The sequence below is a fragment of the Mesocricetus auratus genome, unplaced genomic scaffold (assembly GCF_017639785.1).
Source record: "Mesocricetus auratus isolate SY011 unplaced genomic scaffold, BCM_Maur_2.0 Super-Scaffold_100051, whole genome shotgun sequence".
NCBI lineage: Eukaryota > Metazoa > Chordata > Mammalia > Rodentia > Cricetidae > Mesocricetus > Mesocricetus auratus.
The window spans coordinates 1,282,894-1,299,076 of NW_024429228.1; the positions used below are offsets into that span (position 1 = coordinate 1,282,894).

General features: G+C 43.1%; 1 protein-coding gene across 21 annotated transcripts in view; it reads left to right on the forward strand.

Moving 5' to 3' along the window:
- Nucleotides 1-240: 240 nt before the first annotated feature.
- Nucleotides 241-16,183, forward strand: part of Adam22 (ADAM metallopeptidase domain 22) — a 226,899-nt gene continuing 210,956 nt past the window's right edge. For 10 of the 21 annotated variants that reach the window (XM_040735857.1, XM_021235178.2, XM_040735859.1 and 7 more), the window contains exons 1-2: nucleotides 242-600; nucleotides 1,048-1,208. In XM_040735857.1, coding sequence (XP_040591791.1) covers nucleotides 522-600; nucleotides 1,048-1,208 — 240 coding nt within the window. In that variant the 5' untranslated portion in view covers nucleotides 242-521. Of the gene's footprint in view, nucleotides 601-1,047; nucleotides 1,209-16,183 lie in introns of all 21 variants that reach the window. The other 11 variants (XM_021235180.2, XM_040735861.1, XM_005083964.4 and 8 more) reach the window with 3 other exon arrangements.

Genomic DNA, 16,183 nt, shown 5'->3' on the forward strand with positions numbered 1-16,183 from the left:
ACTCGTGAGCCACGACGTGACTCTTTGTGGACGCCACGGGGCGAATTCCCGCCCTGCTGCATGCAACCTTGCAGGTGGTGTCCCTCACGCCTCCTTTGCGCTTTTCCTTCCCGGGGTCTGCAGTCTCCCGGTGGCGACGGTCGCGTCGCTGTGGAGACCAGCGAGATGCGGGGAGGGAACTACATTTCCCAGCTACTCCGGTGCGCGCCGGGTGCGGCGCGGGGTGGGGGTGGGGGGGCAAGTGCACCAGGCCCGCTGCGCACCCAGCTCCGCTCCCCGCCGAGCTGGCCGCCCTCCCCGGCCTCCGCCTGGGGATGAAGTGGGAGGCGCTAGGAGCCACTTAGCTACAGCCTGGCGCCCGATGCGGCGCTCGATCGCTGCCCCTGCTACTGGAGCGCCCGCGAGGCACAATGCAGCACTGAGGCAGCGGCGGCTGCGGCAGCGGCAGCGGCGCGGGCCGGGAAGGGGCGGCGGGGAGCCGGAGCCCTCGGTCGGGGCACGAGCAGCTGAGCGCCGCCACCATGCAAGCAGCGGCCGCCGCGTCCTTCTGGCTGCTCTGCGTCGTGGGGACCTGCCCTCTGGTGCGCTGCGGTCCGGCAGGTAAGTTCCCTGCTGCCCGGGCTTCCAGGGCCCTAAGAAAGCCGCATCCGCGTTTGCACAGTGCACAGTGCGCGGGGTTTTTCTTTTCTTTTTTTTTTTTTTTGAAACGTGTGTGTGGGGGCTCGAGGATGCATCAGCAATCTGGGGGTCAAATGCACCCCCCCTTTTTTTTCACTTGAAGAAGAGGAGAATGGGGAGAGTGGAAAAGGGATGCCCTTTTTCTGGGCCCGGGGATGCTCTCTGATGCGCTGGTCCAGAGCTTCCCAGCTGGTGTCTCTGCGTCCTTCCCAGATGGGGTCCGGGAGGGAGGAGGCGGGGGCATTTTCGTAGGGGAGATGTAGGACTACAGGGTAAAGGACTCTGGGTCAGGGTAATTATTTTATTTTAATTAAAATATTTTTTTGCCGTTTCTCTCCACTTCCTCTTGCCCTCCTGCCTGCCTGCAAGGAGACGCCTCACTGAGGGAGCTGGAGAGGGCGGACGAAAACCGCTTCCTGGAGCGCCAGAGCATCGTGCCACTGCGTCTCATCTACCGCCTGGGCGGCGAGGACGAAACTTGGCACGACCGGCTCAACACACGGGTGCGGGGCGACCTTGGTGGCCAGCAGGTGAGCGGCGGGTGAGGGAGGTGGTCCCCGTGGCGCAGCCCATGGCCCCACGTTTGCTTAGGGTTGCCGTGGAGACGCGGTGTGCAGGGTGAAAAGAGCCCAGTCCTAATGCGACTCATGCATGATGCTCCTGGTGCAGGAAGGAGGAGAAAAAGAGACGAAAAAGGACAAGAGCCCAGGGTTTTGCAGAAGGGGTGGGGTGGGGTTGAGGGGGTGGCGGTGGATGCTCCTAGTAGTTCAGTAACCTGGGCGAGGGGGCGAGAGGCGGAGACCCTATCTCCTTAGTCAAGCAAAACCGGCACCGGTAGGGCATGCTGTTTGGGTAGGATTGCATCACCATCTTCGTTGTTTTAACTCTGAGAGAAGGCTTTTATGACACAAGATAAGTAGAAAGAAGGGAAGAGAAGGAAGCTAGGCATCCCTAAGAAACCAAAATAAAATAAACTACACTGCAAAATCCCCTGCTCACTTAGATGTGTGAACACCAGAGGTATGCCCATCTACTCCTGCTTTCTGTAAACCGGTCCTGCCTACCTTTTTCACCATTTGTAATTAGGGCTATATTTATTGAGCACTATAATTTGTTAAAAAAGAACTAATTTATTGCGTTGATCAAGCTAATATACTTGCATTTAAATCAGTGCCAAACATCTATAGATATGATGGAAAATCATTTTGAAGTTACTGGCTAATTCCAGCCAATATTTTTGGGATCATGTAAGTGTTTTTCTGTTTGTATGCGTCAAACTGATGGTTTGTTGGTCTGTAAGTACATCTGAAACTCATGTCGTTGAAAATGGTTGCACACTTTACTGAAGATACGCTGGACATTTTCACATCGAAAATACCCTTGACACTATCATAGTTGGAATGTATTAATGTACTAAGTTATTCGAATGTGAGATACGGAAGGACTGAGAAATATTTGTCTAAATTTGCAGCCAAATAATTGGCTTCATTAACATTTTGACCTGGGAAGAAATTCAGGGTTACTTGTAGTATCCATTGAAGTTAGATTATTGTAGTAGAGAACCTTATGTGCCCAGCCCTTAATGAAGGATAATATCATCCGAACTAATGTTTGACAATTGCCTATGTCTTTTTTTATTTTGACTTGTTTCCATGGAAAAACTGCAGGGAATCTGTTTTATTTTTCGGTTAATAAATATTATTCCTGTGAAGGAATATTCTGATGTTTGTAGCCTTTTATTTAAAAAGAAAAATCCAGGTACACCCAAACTAGACAGAGGATTATGATGAACTCTAGCTTCAGTGGTTGGTAACCTACAGTCTACCTTGGTTTTGTCTGTCTCCTTTTCTTCTTCCCCTTTCTGAATCACTGTGATGCAGATGATATATTATCTATTAAAATTTTCAGTAGTGAAACTCTGAAAGCAAAGGGTTATTTTAAAATAAGTGTAACCCTGAATTGTCATGTTAAAAATGAGATTAATTAATACTATAAAGCAACCATTCTTTCAGAAAAATTTTCATTTGTTTCAAAAAATATGCTTATATGTGTACAGTTTATGTGCACATTTTTTTCTCACTTTGAGCCAGACCTGAAATGAAGTACATACTTAGTTAAGTCTCGTGTAGTGGATGGTTTCTTCTGCTCGTGCCTTTATTTGTTGTTTTTAATTTTTCTTGTGATTTATTTATTAAGACATGAGGTCTTTCATTCTATATAGAGTTTCCCATGGCCAGGAATTTGCTGATGTAGGCAGTGCATTAAGACAGGTCCCGAGTCTTAGAGGGGAAGGGAAGGAAGGAGGACTCAGAGCTGCAGGAGGAGCAGACTCTGGAAACCAGACTCTGCATCATGTGATCATGGCCCCAGTGCCTACCCCTTCTTCATGCTGGTGAAAGACCCCTAATTTTGAAACACAGGCTATTATTTTTTTCTGTCTCAGTGTTTCTAGAATATCACTTCTGAGATGTTTTGACTCATCTAGGCCTCTCCACTCAGGGCAGAAGATACCTTAGGCCCTGCTGAAGTAAACTTCACAATTGAGAGAACTGACTATTGTTTGGTGTGATGAAAATGACTTAGTAGAATTTAGGTTAAGTACCAATGCATAGATTATTAATTGAAGTCAGAAGTGGAAGTAATGTTGTTTATAACTATGACAAATTGTCCTTGGTATCTAAAGGTGCAAACAGTGTATCGCATCAGCTGGGAACTCAGCGTACTTGACCAGGGTCCTTAAACTGAAGGACACCACTTAGAGCTGACAGGATTGCCAAGACCCACTCATTGCTGTATACCCAACATTTCCTCCAGTAAGGAAACTCACGGGTTTTCTTGTCCGTTAGGCATTTCTGATTTCTAGAGAGCTGTAATTTCACCTGGAACTGTGCTGGTTTTATATAGCTCTGCTATTTTTTAGCAACTCACTTTGTATTTCATAAATAATATCTGAATGAATTTTTTTCCTGTGAGCTCACAAGGCACGTGTATGTGTGTGTGTGTGTGTGTGTGTGTGCAATTCATTTATTGACTCATTAAAAGGATTTTATTCACTTGAGCACTTGCTAGTTAGCATGTTAAAATAAATCAAGGCCACAGGGATTTAGAGATAAAAGACACAGTTCTAGCCTTTAAGGGGTTTACAGACAACTGGGAGAATGAATGAGTGGGTGAACAATTACCCTTTGTCCTTCAGTCTTGAGGTGATCACAGAGGGCTGTGGAAGCAGAAAGCCCAGCACTTAACCCCTCAAGCAGTCAGTGGGCTCTCGGGGGAGGTGCTGTCTATTCTGAGAATGAATTAAAGAATTGGCCAGATGACAGAGAGGGATCGGGCATGTCTAGCAGAAGGGACAGCAGATGCAGAGACACGTGGAAGTCAGGACTTGTCTTTGTTAACTGCAGATGAAGTCGTGGAGACCAGTGTGAAAAGAGGGCTGCTTCTGGCGGCTGCAGCAAGTTCTTGACTTTCTGAGGAGTCGGGACTTGGTTCCGCAGGCTTAGTAAGCATCATTCAGCAAGGAGGGTTAGCTGGCTAAATTCATGATCCTATGGTCTTGTCCTAGCGTCACAGAAGAATCATTGTAATTCCTAAGACTGAGGAGGCTTAATTGTTCATTTACTTCACTGGCAAATGGCATTTCGTGTTATTGAGCTTATAGGACTAAGCCCCCAAGCACACTGAAAACACTGCACGAGCAGCATTTCAAAGCATCCAGATCAACTGGGCATACAGTGACTCTCTAAGAGTCTGTTAAGTAACCATAACTTCCCTGGGCAGTTGGAAGACTGCTTAGAAATTTTATGACAACATTTGAATGCAAATGATGCCCTAATTACCTGAATTTAACACATTCCTTGAAGTTACAAATTACTCAGGTTTATATAATGCAGCGAATCTGAATAGCCTTAGACAGAAGAGACCTCATAGGCCACTTACATTAGTTCAGAAATTACCCTTTCCTTGACAAGCTCTAGTAACTTACCAAGGGATGGTAGTCAGTTATGCAGTCTAGTGGTTCTGTTCTTCAAGCTCACAAAGACTACCAAGGGATGGTAGTCAGTTATGCAGTCTAGTGGTTCTGTTCTTCAAGCTCACAAAGACTAGGTGAGTGTCAGGCTTCCTTTGTTATTGATGTGAGCTAATTTCAACTTTCACCCATAAGTGGGAATATGAAGCTTTTATTTTAGAGGTTTTATTTTGGTTCACTTTGAATGATGACAGTGTGAAATGTTGACTTTATTGATACAAGTCGATATTGGGAAGTTTTTGTTTATTGCATGATGAGTTATTCTATTGTGTGCTAATTCATATTGTATGTGGGAGGATCAGTTCTTGTAGAAGCTTATTATGCCATAAAATACTAGAAATTATAGTCAAAATAATCACAGCTGATCGTGGGTAACCTTGCTGTCTTCGGGGTTGACAAATCTGAAGTAGTTCGAAGCTTGGGAAAATAGCTCTGGAATATTCAAAATATTGTGTCTGTTTTTCTTCTGTCTTGACAGTATTTATGATAAAAGAATTGCATGTTTGTGGATAGTAAGGTAAAACTAACATTTTTTTCTCAGCTGTTTCTGTAAGGTATCATCTCCCGATTTTTACTGATGGTTTAATATTGATAACTCTGTAGCTGCTATTTAGGATATAATTGTTAATGATTGCTCTTTTGGCTGGCTAAGCATCATAAATTTACTATAGCATCAGAAATGGGTTATCTGATAACTTACTTTTCTTTACATAGTTACCTATAATTTCGCTATTTATTTTATAGCAATATTTTATATTTCTGTACACAACACGATTTCTTCTACCAGAAGTGTTTGTTGTCAGTGAGTAAAAGATCTGCTTTTTCCTCTTCTGGGTGTTGTGCCTTTTTAAGGAATTGTCATATGGCAATGAGGATGTGGATCTACAATTTTCCAGTTTTATGAAGGCAAGAAGGCAAATGGTGTCGTCTATTTTCTGTGACTATTTGTGCGCATGCTGTAGAATGGGTGAGCTGCCCTTAATTGTGCTGCTTCATCTGAGTGCTCGTCAGCTTGCTCGTCAGCTGCTGCAGCACAACTTCCTCAGTGGAGAAGGTCTCCTAGGCGTCACAACTTTGATGGTTGTTTGCCAGGATAGGACAGATAGCTTTTTCTAAAATGTGCATTTGTTAAATTAGGCAGCTCAATGTTAATAAAGTTTGGCTATACGCAGCAGGAAAGAGATGTTTCGCGGTGCATTTTTGTTTACCTACGAATTTTCTGTGACAGTTAAATAAAGTAAAAATGAAAATGATAATTTCCCTTGATATTTAAAAATCAGCTTCTTTCAATTTTACATCTGTCTGTCTGTCTGTCTGCCCATCCGCCCGCCTGCCCGCCCATCCATCCATCCATCCATCCATCCATCCATCCATCCATCCATCCATCCATCCATGTAGTATGTGTGTGTGTACACATATGTGCACACATACATGTACACATATGTACACACATGCATGTACACAGCATACATGTGAAGGTTAGAGGATAACAGATGGGAGTCATTTCTCTCCTTTCACCATGTAAGTCCTGGGAATTGAACTCAGGTCACCAGGCTTGGCAGCAAGGATTGTTATTTGCTGAGCCAGTGTGCAGACTTTCCTTTAAATCTTAATTCAAACTTATATAAATATAGTAATAGAATCCTAGATGAGAGAAGAAACCTAATTCAGGCATTACTTTTTTTTATATTTGATATCCCAGTTTGTATGTACACACACACACGCACACACACACACTTGTGTGTGTATATTCAGATATACATATAGTTATCAATGAAATTCCACAAAATCCGTTTTTGGTCATTTTCTTCACAGCTATATGGAGAGCAAGCATGAGTGAGTCTAGGAGCTTGTGAGTTTGTAAAGAATGTTTAGCTCTATTTGCTGTCGCATACTGTAGAACATGCCAAGTGTTCTTTTGATTGTTCTAGGGCCCGTTTTAGAGAGAGCTGTTCTTTTTCTCCCGACTCACTGAGAAAGGAGTGTGTATCATGGCGTCACTCCACAGCTAGGAGTGTGTCACAGTCATCACTGGGAAAGCAGATGCTCATCAAAGTGGAATGGGGGAGAAAAGGAAAGACTGGGGAGACTGGTGAGGAACAGGAAGGAAAAGGAAACAAAAAAAGATGTCAGTGTACTGTGTATGCTGCAGAGTAAAACATTTAACATGTGGTAATTTTGTGGTTGCTTTTATGTATCAAATCTACTTCTTTGTGCCTGATATACATTACCTCCACAGAAGTCCAGTGGTAGGTCATAACTTGTCATCTTTAAAGAATCTAAGAGGAGATTTGAACTTGGAAAGTTCAACTCCATTGTACTGGCTGAATACCCACTTTAGATGGCATTCAAGACATTTTGATGACCTTTGGCATCAGAATCAAAGGTATCTTTTATTTTCCCCCACTGGAGTTACACTTTTCTTCTAATGCATCAAAAATCATCAAAAGTACCCGTGCTTATATCTAGTTACACTATTAGAAGAAATTTGCTGAACAGTTGGAATTCTTCAGTTTTACTATCTTCATAAATAATGGAATATATGGTAGACAGTTGACATCCAAAAGCAGCTCTTGAGGGAGTCATCTGTAGATACTGTTCTGATGGTTATAATCTTTTATTGTAAACCCGACTCTTAGTATTCAGCAGTCAACATCAAAATTACATATGCCTTGTAGTCAGAGTTTTGGTGACAGTGACATTAGATACTAAAGAGAGGTCTATATTCATATATCCCCCACAAAAAGAAAAGATGCAGTGTATCACTTGTGTCCCTATAGTACTAATAGCTTAAGGGTACCAAATGTCAAGTCATTCAGATAAAAGCAGATAAATAATAACTAAAGTGATAAGTTCTGTGAACATCTGGTTGGATGTGTTTATTTTAGCAATAAAAGTACCAGAATGAAAAAAGTTTGAAGAAAGAGTTGAAAATACAAGAGTTCATTTTTCCAGACACATGTCATTTACTCTAAGCACTGTGATGAGTGATTTGCATTCGTTATTTTTAATGATGGGGTAGATTCTATTATACATACTTTGTAGGTGAGTAAATTATATTTCCCATAGTCATATAGCTTAATAAAGGCGAAGAAATGGGAAAATAATTCCCGTAATTAGTTTTGTTACTAATTTATCATGGATTTCTCATTTTTCTGTGTTAAAATATAGCAACATTATTTCTTTAAGGAACTCCCAATCCTTATTGGTTTACTTTCTGGATAACTTATAATTATTTTGCTTAACATCAAAACTGACTCCAGACTTCTACTGCCTCTTACTCCTGATTTTAGTTCCTTTTAAGATTAAAAAAAATCTGTCTTGTCTTCTCCAAGACAGACTATTATATATAACTGGATTTTGAAAATAAAATAAAAAATTTCGCATCATGATCCAGGAATACCAGCAGTTCTAATTGGAAAGAGAGGGAGTTCAGCGTTTAGTCAGTCGTCTCTTCCCCGGAACCTGTTCGTTGTTTGTGTCTAAGAGGTTGTGAGCAGGTTAAATAAATATATTTCTTCTCCTTTTAAAAAATTATGGTTGTACCAGGGCGTTTTACCTCTTCCGGAAGCTGCCCTTTCATTCATTTCATTTCTTTGTTTCGAGTAAAGATCAGTAGATAACTGTGAAGATCAGAACTGATTGGATGATTGTTTTCTGGACCCAGGCCTGCTGACTGTATAATGATCTACCCAGGGGAGTAGAACTTAGGGCTGGCAGTTTTTTTGGCTCACCTCTCACTTTGCCTGGTGGGGTAGCTTTATGGCTGGTTGCTGGTTTCTGTTCTTTTAACTTTTTTCCCATTGGCTCTTTAGGTAGGCTGGTCCTCCACTGGCAAGATTAGCATGCTGGGGCTGAGCTGATGGACAGCTCCTGGTGATAACTAAAGCTGCTCTCTTCATCTTCCTTTCCTTGGATGCTGGAGAGGGCCAGCTTCCTCACGCCGCCGGGTTCCGCAGATTCCCTTAGATTCCCTGCTGTGTTTTTGATGCATGTAGAGCGTACTGCCAGGGTTCTGTTAGAAACACAATTGTGGATCGTCAGCAGGTACAAGTGACCGCCAGGGCTATGCATAATCTGACTTTATTAATATGGGGTAGTCTGGCGGAATAGGAAGGGAGACAGCTGGCTGAAAAGTTATGTGGGGTCATCCCAGTGTGCCCGGGAGAGGATGATGCAGCCCTCTTACCTGAGGAACTGTAAAAAGACAGAGGAAGAAGGAAGGGAGGAAAGGGTGAGAGCTGTTCTGGCGGAACCACAGATTTAGTCCTCATGGGGAACAGAAGCACTCCCAGGGCCCATGTGGGCCAACCCGGCTGAACACAGGCTCCTGTTTGCTAAACACGAACCTTGGAATCAAAATTAAGGTCAGTCACTAAAAACCCCAAAGGCCTTGGTTCTCTGAATACCTGTACAGTGTCCCTGTGAACTGAAATCAGAATCCTTGCCCGGACCCGAAGGCGGAACTTACCAGACGAGTCAGAGCGTGCTGCCGAGGGCACAGGGTGCAGAGGAAGTGGCGGGAATTTGGACCTTAGTGAGCCTGCTGGCATTCCGCCACATAAAGCTGTCTATCTGTCTCATGGCTACTTTAATCACCATGACACAATCACTCATGCCAGTTTATAGCCCTGTCTCTCCTAGCAAAGATAAATCCAAGCTATTTAACCTTTGTGGCTGAATTTATTCACCAGACTTTGTCATTTGCTGCCATGAGCAGCATTTTCTTTGAGACAATGATGTGAGGCTTTGGCAAGAGTGTCATATAGCACTTTTGATAGATTTGAGTTCATGCGACATATTCAGGTGAGAATTTCCCTAAGCATTAGGTTATTCTTTAATTTTTAGCTGCAATTTTAAACTAAGGCCATTCTTAGTTTTTTTTTTTTAAACTGGAGTTAAGCTCCTGATAATTCCTGTCTTAATATTTTGTTTTAACATTTTCTAATCTCTCTTTGTTTTATGAAAATATGCTATTTGAAACTAGTTAGTTATATACTTTAACATGAATTAATTACATGCCATTAAGTAATTCAAATATGTATAAGATTCAAGCCGGGCGGTGGTGGCGCACGCCTTTAATCCCAGCACTCGGGAGGCAGAAACCCTGTCTCGTAAAAACCAAAAAAAAAAAAAAAAATTCAGACATATTATGAAATTTAGAAATAATATGTAAATTTAATTTTTTTTTTTTTTGGTTTTTCGAGACAGGGTTTCTCTGTATTGTTTTGGAGGCTGTCCTGGAACTAACTCTGCAGACCAGGCTGGCCTCGAACTCACAGAGATGCTCCTGCCTCTGCCTCCTGAGTGCTGGGATTAAAGACGGGCACCACCAACACCCGGCTTCAAACACCATTCTAAAGAAATAAACTCCTTATCTATCTTTGGGACTTCAGGTAACCTTTGATAATCTCAGAAACAAAGGAATTCTTGTTTTACTTATAAATATATATGTGCACACATGTATTTACACTCTGTTTATTTAGAGTTGTGTAGGCTCACGTGTGGCATGCTACGCCTGTGGAGGTCACAGGGTTTGGGTGTCTCCTTTCACTTTGTGGGTCCTGAGGGTTAAACTCAGGTCATCGACCTTTGGTGGTAAGTGCCTTTACCTGACACACCATCTCAGTGGCCCCCCCCCTTTAAACAGCGTTTTGTTTCTATAGATTTGCCCACTCTAGATGCCTCAAACAAACGTCACTTCTTTGACTTAGCGTCATGTTTGCAACGTTGGTCCATGTTATAGCTTGTGTACTTCATTCCTTTTCATTGCTGTGTGATACTCAATTATTTACTCATTGTCTCGATGAACATTTGTATTAATTAAATGTTTTTCGTTATGAGTGGTGATGCTATGAATATTTTCGTAAAAGATTTCTTGTGCACCTGTGGAAATCGGAGCATGCCACGGAGCAAAATATGTGCCATAAAACGGTTACCTTGCTACGTGCAGTAAGATGCTTTCTGTTTTTCCGCGTTTGACTTCACAGTTCTTAAACCCCTGGCCATGATACATTATGGTGATTTTATAGCTTTTTCCTTTTTAGAGGAAGCCCAAATTGCAGCCCTGGGTGGGGGTGGGGTGGGGTAGGGTGGGGTGGGGTGACGTGACACTGGGCACTCTATGGGATGGGGTGGGATGGGGTGGGGTGGGGTGGGGTGATGTGACACTGGGCACTCTATGGGATGGGGTGGGATGGGGTGGGGTGACGTGACACTGGGCACTCTATGGGATGGGATGGGGTGGGGTGGGGTGGGGTGACACTGGGCACTCTATGGGATGGGGTGGGGTGGGGTGGGGTGACACTGGGCACTCTATTGCTGCACTTGGCATCAGTCCCTGGAGTTTTCTTTCAGTTATTTATTTACTTTCAAAATAACAACATGGTTGTGAAACAATTCCTATACCATAAGAAAATTTCCCCCTTTAAATGTGTAGTTTAGCCTTTAAAAAATGCAGCTCTTGGTAAGCGTGTAGTCATCTTCAGTGTGCAGTTTTCCTCCTCTGGGGGTGTGGCTTCCCAGTCTTTATCACAGCAGCATCCGTAGGTGCTGCCGCATGCTCCTTAGACCCTCATTCCCCAGCTCGGCTTCTCATCCACAGGGCTCAGGGCCAGTGTTGGATGCAGCCTTTATCTGAGCCAGTTCCGTTTTCTTGCAGTGGATTCTCGTATTTAATAAATATTTCAACACTTAATCAATCAAGCATGTGTTCCCAGATTTCTAGCAGTTTTCAACAAACATTCTTTTCCAAATCTGTTATTCCAGAGTTAATTATTTGTGTTATTTCCCCTTAAGAAATAATTAGGTTAGAAAAGGCCCGTATGTTTTTCTTTTAGCCTCATATGTTCACGGCAGCAAGTGCTCAGGATGAAAGCTTCAAATGTGCCTAGTATTGTTACTGCTGCTGGTTCTGGTGTGTGTGTGTGTGTGTCCTCGTGTGCATGTGTGCGGTGTGCGGTGTGTGTGTGTGCGTGCATGCACGTGCGCGTGCATGTGCATGTGTGGTGAGATGTTTCAGCTCTGTGAGAGGCCTTGGGTCAGGATTTTGCCTTACATTTCACTTGAAGAGAGACATGACTTCTTTCTGTGCGCTTTTATCCCTGGTGTGGTTGGGTTTGTCAGTCATGTCTGAGCCATTAACCTTCTCATAGTCCCTGTAATCGCAGCATGTTGTCACTAGAATTGCAGATTCTTGGTTTGTCTCTTTCTCCTTTTATCCTTGTAAAATATGAGAACTGAGATTAGAAAGTATGAAATAGACTTGGAGTCTTCTTCCTTTTTTGCACAATGTGTCAACTTGACAGCTCTGCAGTGTACAACGAAAATTTTCCTTTTTTTTTTTTTTGACGAGATCTTGCTATGTTTCCTTGGCTAGCCTAGTGCTTGCTTTATCATGCAGGCTGACCTCAACCTTCCTGCAGCCCTCCTGCCTCAGTTTCCTGAGTAATGGGAACATAGTCATGTGCCATTGGTTCTCTGTTATTTCACAACAACATATGCACATATGTGTGTGTATGTCTGTGTGCATGTGTGTGATAATTCCTTTTATGACTTGGTATGTGAACTGACATCCATTTAATTCACTTCATTGATGCATACCCAGGATGTACTTATAACAGGAATTGTTCCGGGCTCTTGGATTATGTCAGTGACTACTTTTCATTTTTGAGGTCCATATGTTAGCAGGTGTATTAGCCCATAGGCAATGCTGTGGGAGGGAAAATAGCATGGCAGTCTTGGGATGGTAGCGTAGCGTGAAGACATTGGCTGTAATCTCGCTTTTAGTGTTGGAGATTGCATTTAGGACGTGTGCATGTTTGGCAAGCACTCTGCCACTGCGGTGATGCTCAGCTCTCACACTGTGATTGTTAGTAGGGTGGTCCACGAGTCCTCAGAGAAGACATGGGAAAGTGGGAAATGAGTCACACAGGCATCCAAGGGTAGCATTCCAGTAGCGTGGCCAGTAGGATGACGCCAAGGCTTAAATGTGTCTGTCAGTAGCAAGATGGCTATTCTAAAGAAGGTGCTTGTCAGGAGTAGTGGCACAGCTTTTAATCCTAGTCCTCAGGAGGCCAAGGCTGGCAGATTTCTGTGAGTTCAAGGCCAGCCTTATCTGCATGGAGAGTTCTGGGTCAGAACTAAAGAGTGAGACTTTGTCTCAAAAACAAAAAGCAAACAAGCAAGAAGACAGACTATCACCCCCAGCCACCACCCCACACACATGGAGAGAAGGTGGGAGGGGAAAATATTTGTTTTATGATAGGCCCTTGATATTTGCTCCTGGTTGGCCTGGAACTCACAGCCCAGGCCAGACTCAATCTTTTGTTGATGCTCTTGCTTCTACCTGCTGACTCTTGGAAATACAGATGTGTGCCACCACAGCTAGCAGGAAAAGTCTTACTGGGGTATGGGATTTGTGATTATCCTTATCTGTGGCTGGAGGATGGCATGTGGAATAATTCTTATTGCTAGACCTATTTTTAGTTTCATCTCTGTAATCTTAGAATACTGCATACCAAGGAAGTCCAGGTAGATGTTCACTAGTGTCTCTGGAGGTAAGTCCCTTTCTTGTGTCCCAGTTTCACAACATAATACTTGTGGGTTCTTCTCTGTGTAGTCGTATTATTTTTGTGCTCTTTATGTACTTAAATTTTATGGTTAACATAGGCATTGCCATAAGCTTCCCTTTGTGTTTGTAGATCTTTCAGTGCTAACTTGCTGTAAGAGCTTATTAAGTAGCATATACTTCTTACTGTGCAGAGAAGATGAGAAGGAGGCTTCCAACTCACCTTTGAACATATTCTGTTTCACAAAGGGAGGAAGCAGACATAAACTGAATTAAGAGACTTTTATTAGCTGTCTAAGAGGGAAAGCAAGATGATTCAGCATTGGAACAGATTGAAATACAAGTAGAGAAACTGTCCGAAGAATTTAAGCAGGGGCATAGCTTAATGGTAGAGCGTGTGCCCAGTGTGTACAAGGCCCAGCATTCAATCCCGACCACCAGAAACTGAACAAACAGATTAAAAACAAAACTATATAAAACAGACTCATCCATCAATTTCACAATGGAAGAATGAATCACATAACTCTTTGAAGCTCCCTAGAACCCAGCTTTCCACCCTCTTCCCCTGTCCTGTAGATAACGCATAATACAAGTCATGCAGTTGAATCACTACTGAACTCAATAGCAAATGTTACGGCACTAATGACATTTTCAGTCTGAGTAAGTAGAATGCGTATGCCCACCAGGACTATACTCTCTACCACAACGGTGTTGCTTATAACTACTAAGTAACAAACCAGCGCAGTAGTTTACATGGAGGCAGCATTTACTGTAGTCCTGAGAAGGACTTCTGACTTCTGGCTAATCGCTACTTATGAAACAACGTGTCTTCAAATCATCATCCCATAACAGTTGTCAGAGTGGAAATTTTAAGTGAGTGGTACTCTGCCCAGCAGGATTGCGAGCACTTGGGGCACAGAGGCGCTTGGTACTGTGTCGGGAGTGGAAGATTGTGCAGCCAAATGATATGAATCTCTCAGACAGAGACTAGAAGGATTGCCAGCTAGCGGCAAAAATAGACTGACCAGTGATTCCAGAAGAAATTTTGTTCACATATGCTTAGTCTTTTGCTGCATTTAAACCTGTTCAGTCTTTATGGCATCTTAGAGGTTGCCACTTGATAAATATGAAGCCTGAGGCATAGAAAGCGTCAATACTTACCCAAGATCACTCATTGTAGGAAGGGATGGAGCTTGAAATCAAGCAGGAAATGTGGCTGTAGGATCTGGAGTCCCAACTGCAGCTACAATACAGCCTGTCTTAGTTATCGTACAGAAGGAAGCTCTTTGGGGCCAAACAGTTTTAGAAACTGGGTTATGCTACTGCCTTGCATAACATAAACATGCCTTTTCAGACAATAGAAGTCAGCGGGTAGGGCCTTGTCTTCCTCAGAGTCTACTGTGGTTTCCATGTAGACCCTGGCATACCTTGCATTCAGGCTTGCTGGTCGTGAGGAAGATGGTGGAACATTCTGGAAGGTCAGAGAAGGACAGAGATGGTGCAGTGGCAGTTTGCTGAGGATGCTGGTCTGGGCAATGTGGAGTCAGGAGCCTTTGCCAGGAGGCAATTTCTGAGAAACTCAGTGGGGGAGGTACAGAGAGGCTACCTATGATTTTGAGAAGGGAATACATCTCCCTGGGAGGATTTAATAAGTTTAGATGAAACGTGACCTCCGTGCTGTTTTAAAGTGCTCATTTGCATAGAGCAACAAGAAATAAACTGTCGTAAAACCCAACTTGGTTTTACCCTTTAGGAATCCTCCTTTTAACTCAGTATGTCATATGATTGGAGTCCTCATCAAAATTACTCTAATTTGCCTCGTGGAGAGGCAAGAACTAGGGAGCATAGTTTATTTGACTTTTTAACAATGGAAAGACAGCAAGCAATATCTCAGACTCTGTGTATGTGCAGTTGGTTAAGTCTTGGCATCTGTGCAGACAGAGAAAATGGCTCCCGTCCAGCTCTGGGCTCAGCAGGTCCACCATCCTGCCTGCGCTAAGGAGGCTGTGGCTCCCAATTATTTTATTTGGTTTTCCTGTCTGTTTCTGACGGTTGTTGCCCACATTCCACCAACCTTTGACAGGAAATTGTTTCAGTTACAGGCTGAGTTCATGTCAGAAGTGAAGAATGGTCAGGCTAACAGTTTCATTCTCCTTTCGTGTTCAGGTGGGAGGTCATGATGCTAATGAGAAATCTTGAGGATAATGGGCTCTGTGCCCTTGGAAAAGGATGTCTTTCAGAGCTAACAGGGTACTGGCCCGTAGTTCTGACTTCCTGTGAGCATGTCCTAGGGCCCCCTTCCCCCCTAAGGCTCTCATCTCTCCTTCATCTAGAGCACTAGTTATTCCTTTTATTTACAGCTCTTTGTAGGTGGACGCGGCAAGCTACAGAATTTACCTCTTCCAAATATAGGTATATAGTTGGCTATATGCTTTTCTTGCGCTAATCTGTGTGCATGTTCACATGTATGTATATACAAGTGTTATGAGATGTGAATTGATTTGTAGAATTTTCTTGTGTTCCCTAAAACTGTATCTCTTAGTGTTTTCTACTTCAAGAGAGCATCGAGACTCTGTATTTTTAATTTTTATTGTTTGGCTTTTTGAGACAGGGTTTCTCTGGCCTCAACCTCAGATCCATCTGCCTCTGTCTCTGGGATTAAAGGCGTGTGCCTCCACCACCTGGCATATTTTAAAAATGCATTTCGCTTTTTCAGGGACAGTGTTTAGTGCTAAGGGTTAAGTGACCAGATTAATCTTTCTATGGTCGAAGCCAGTAATGACCTACTTCAGTAAATAGGAGAAGTGTGAATAAATTACTTTCTAGAGTTTCTTTCTTTTTTATTATGCAAATGCATACTTTCATTATTTTGCTATCGCTTAGATCTTTGACACCACGTCTGTGAA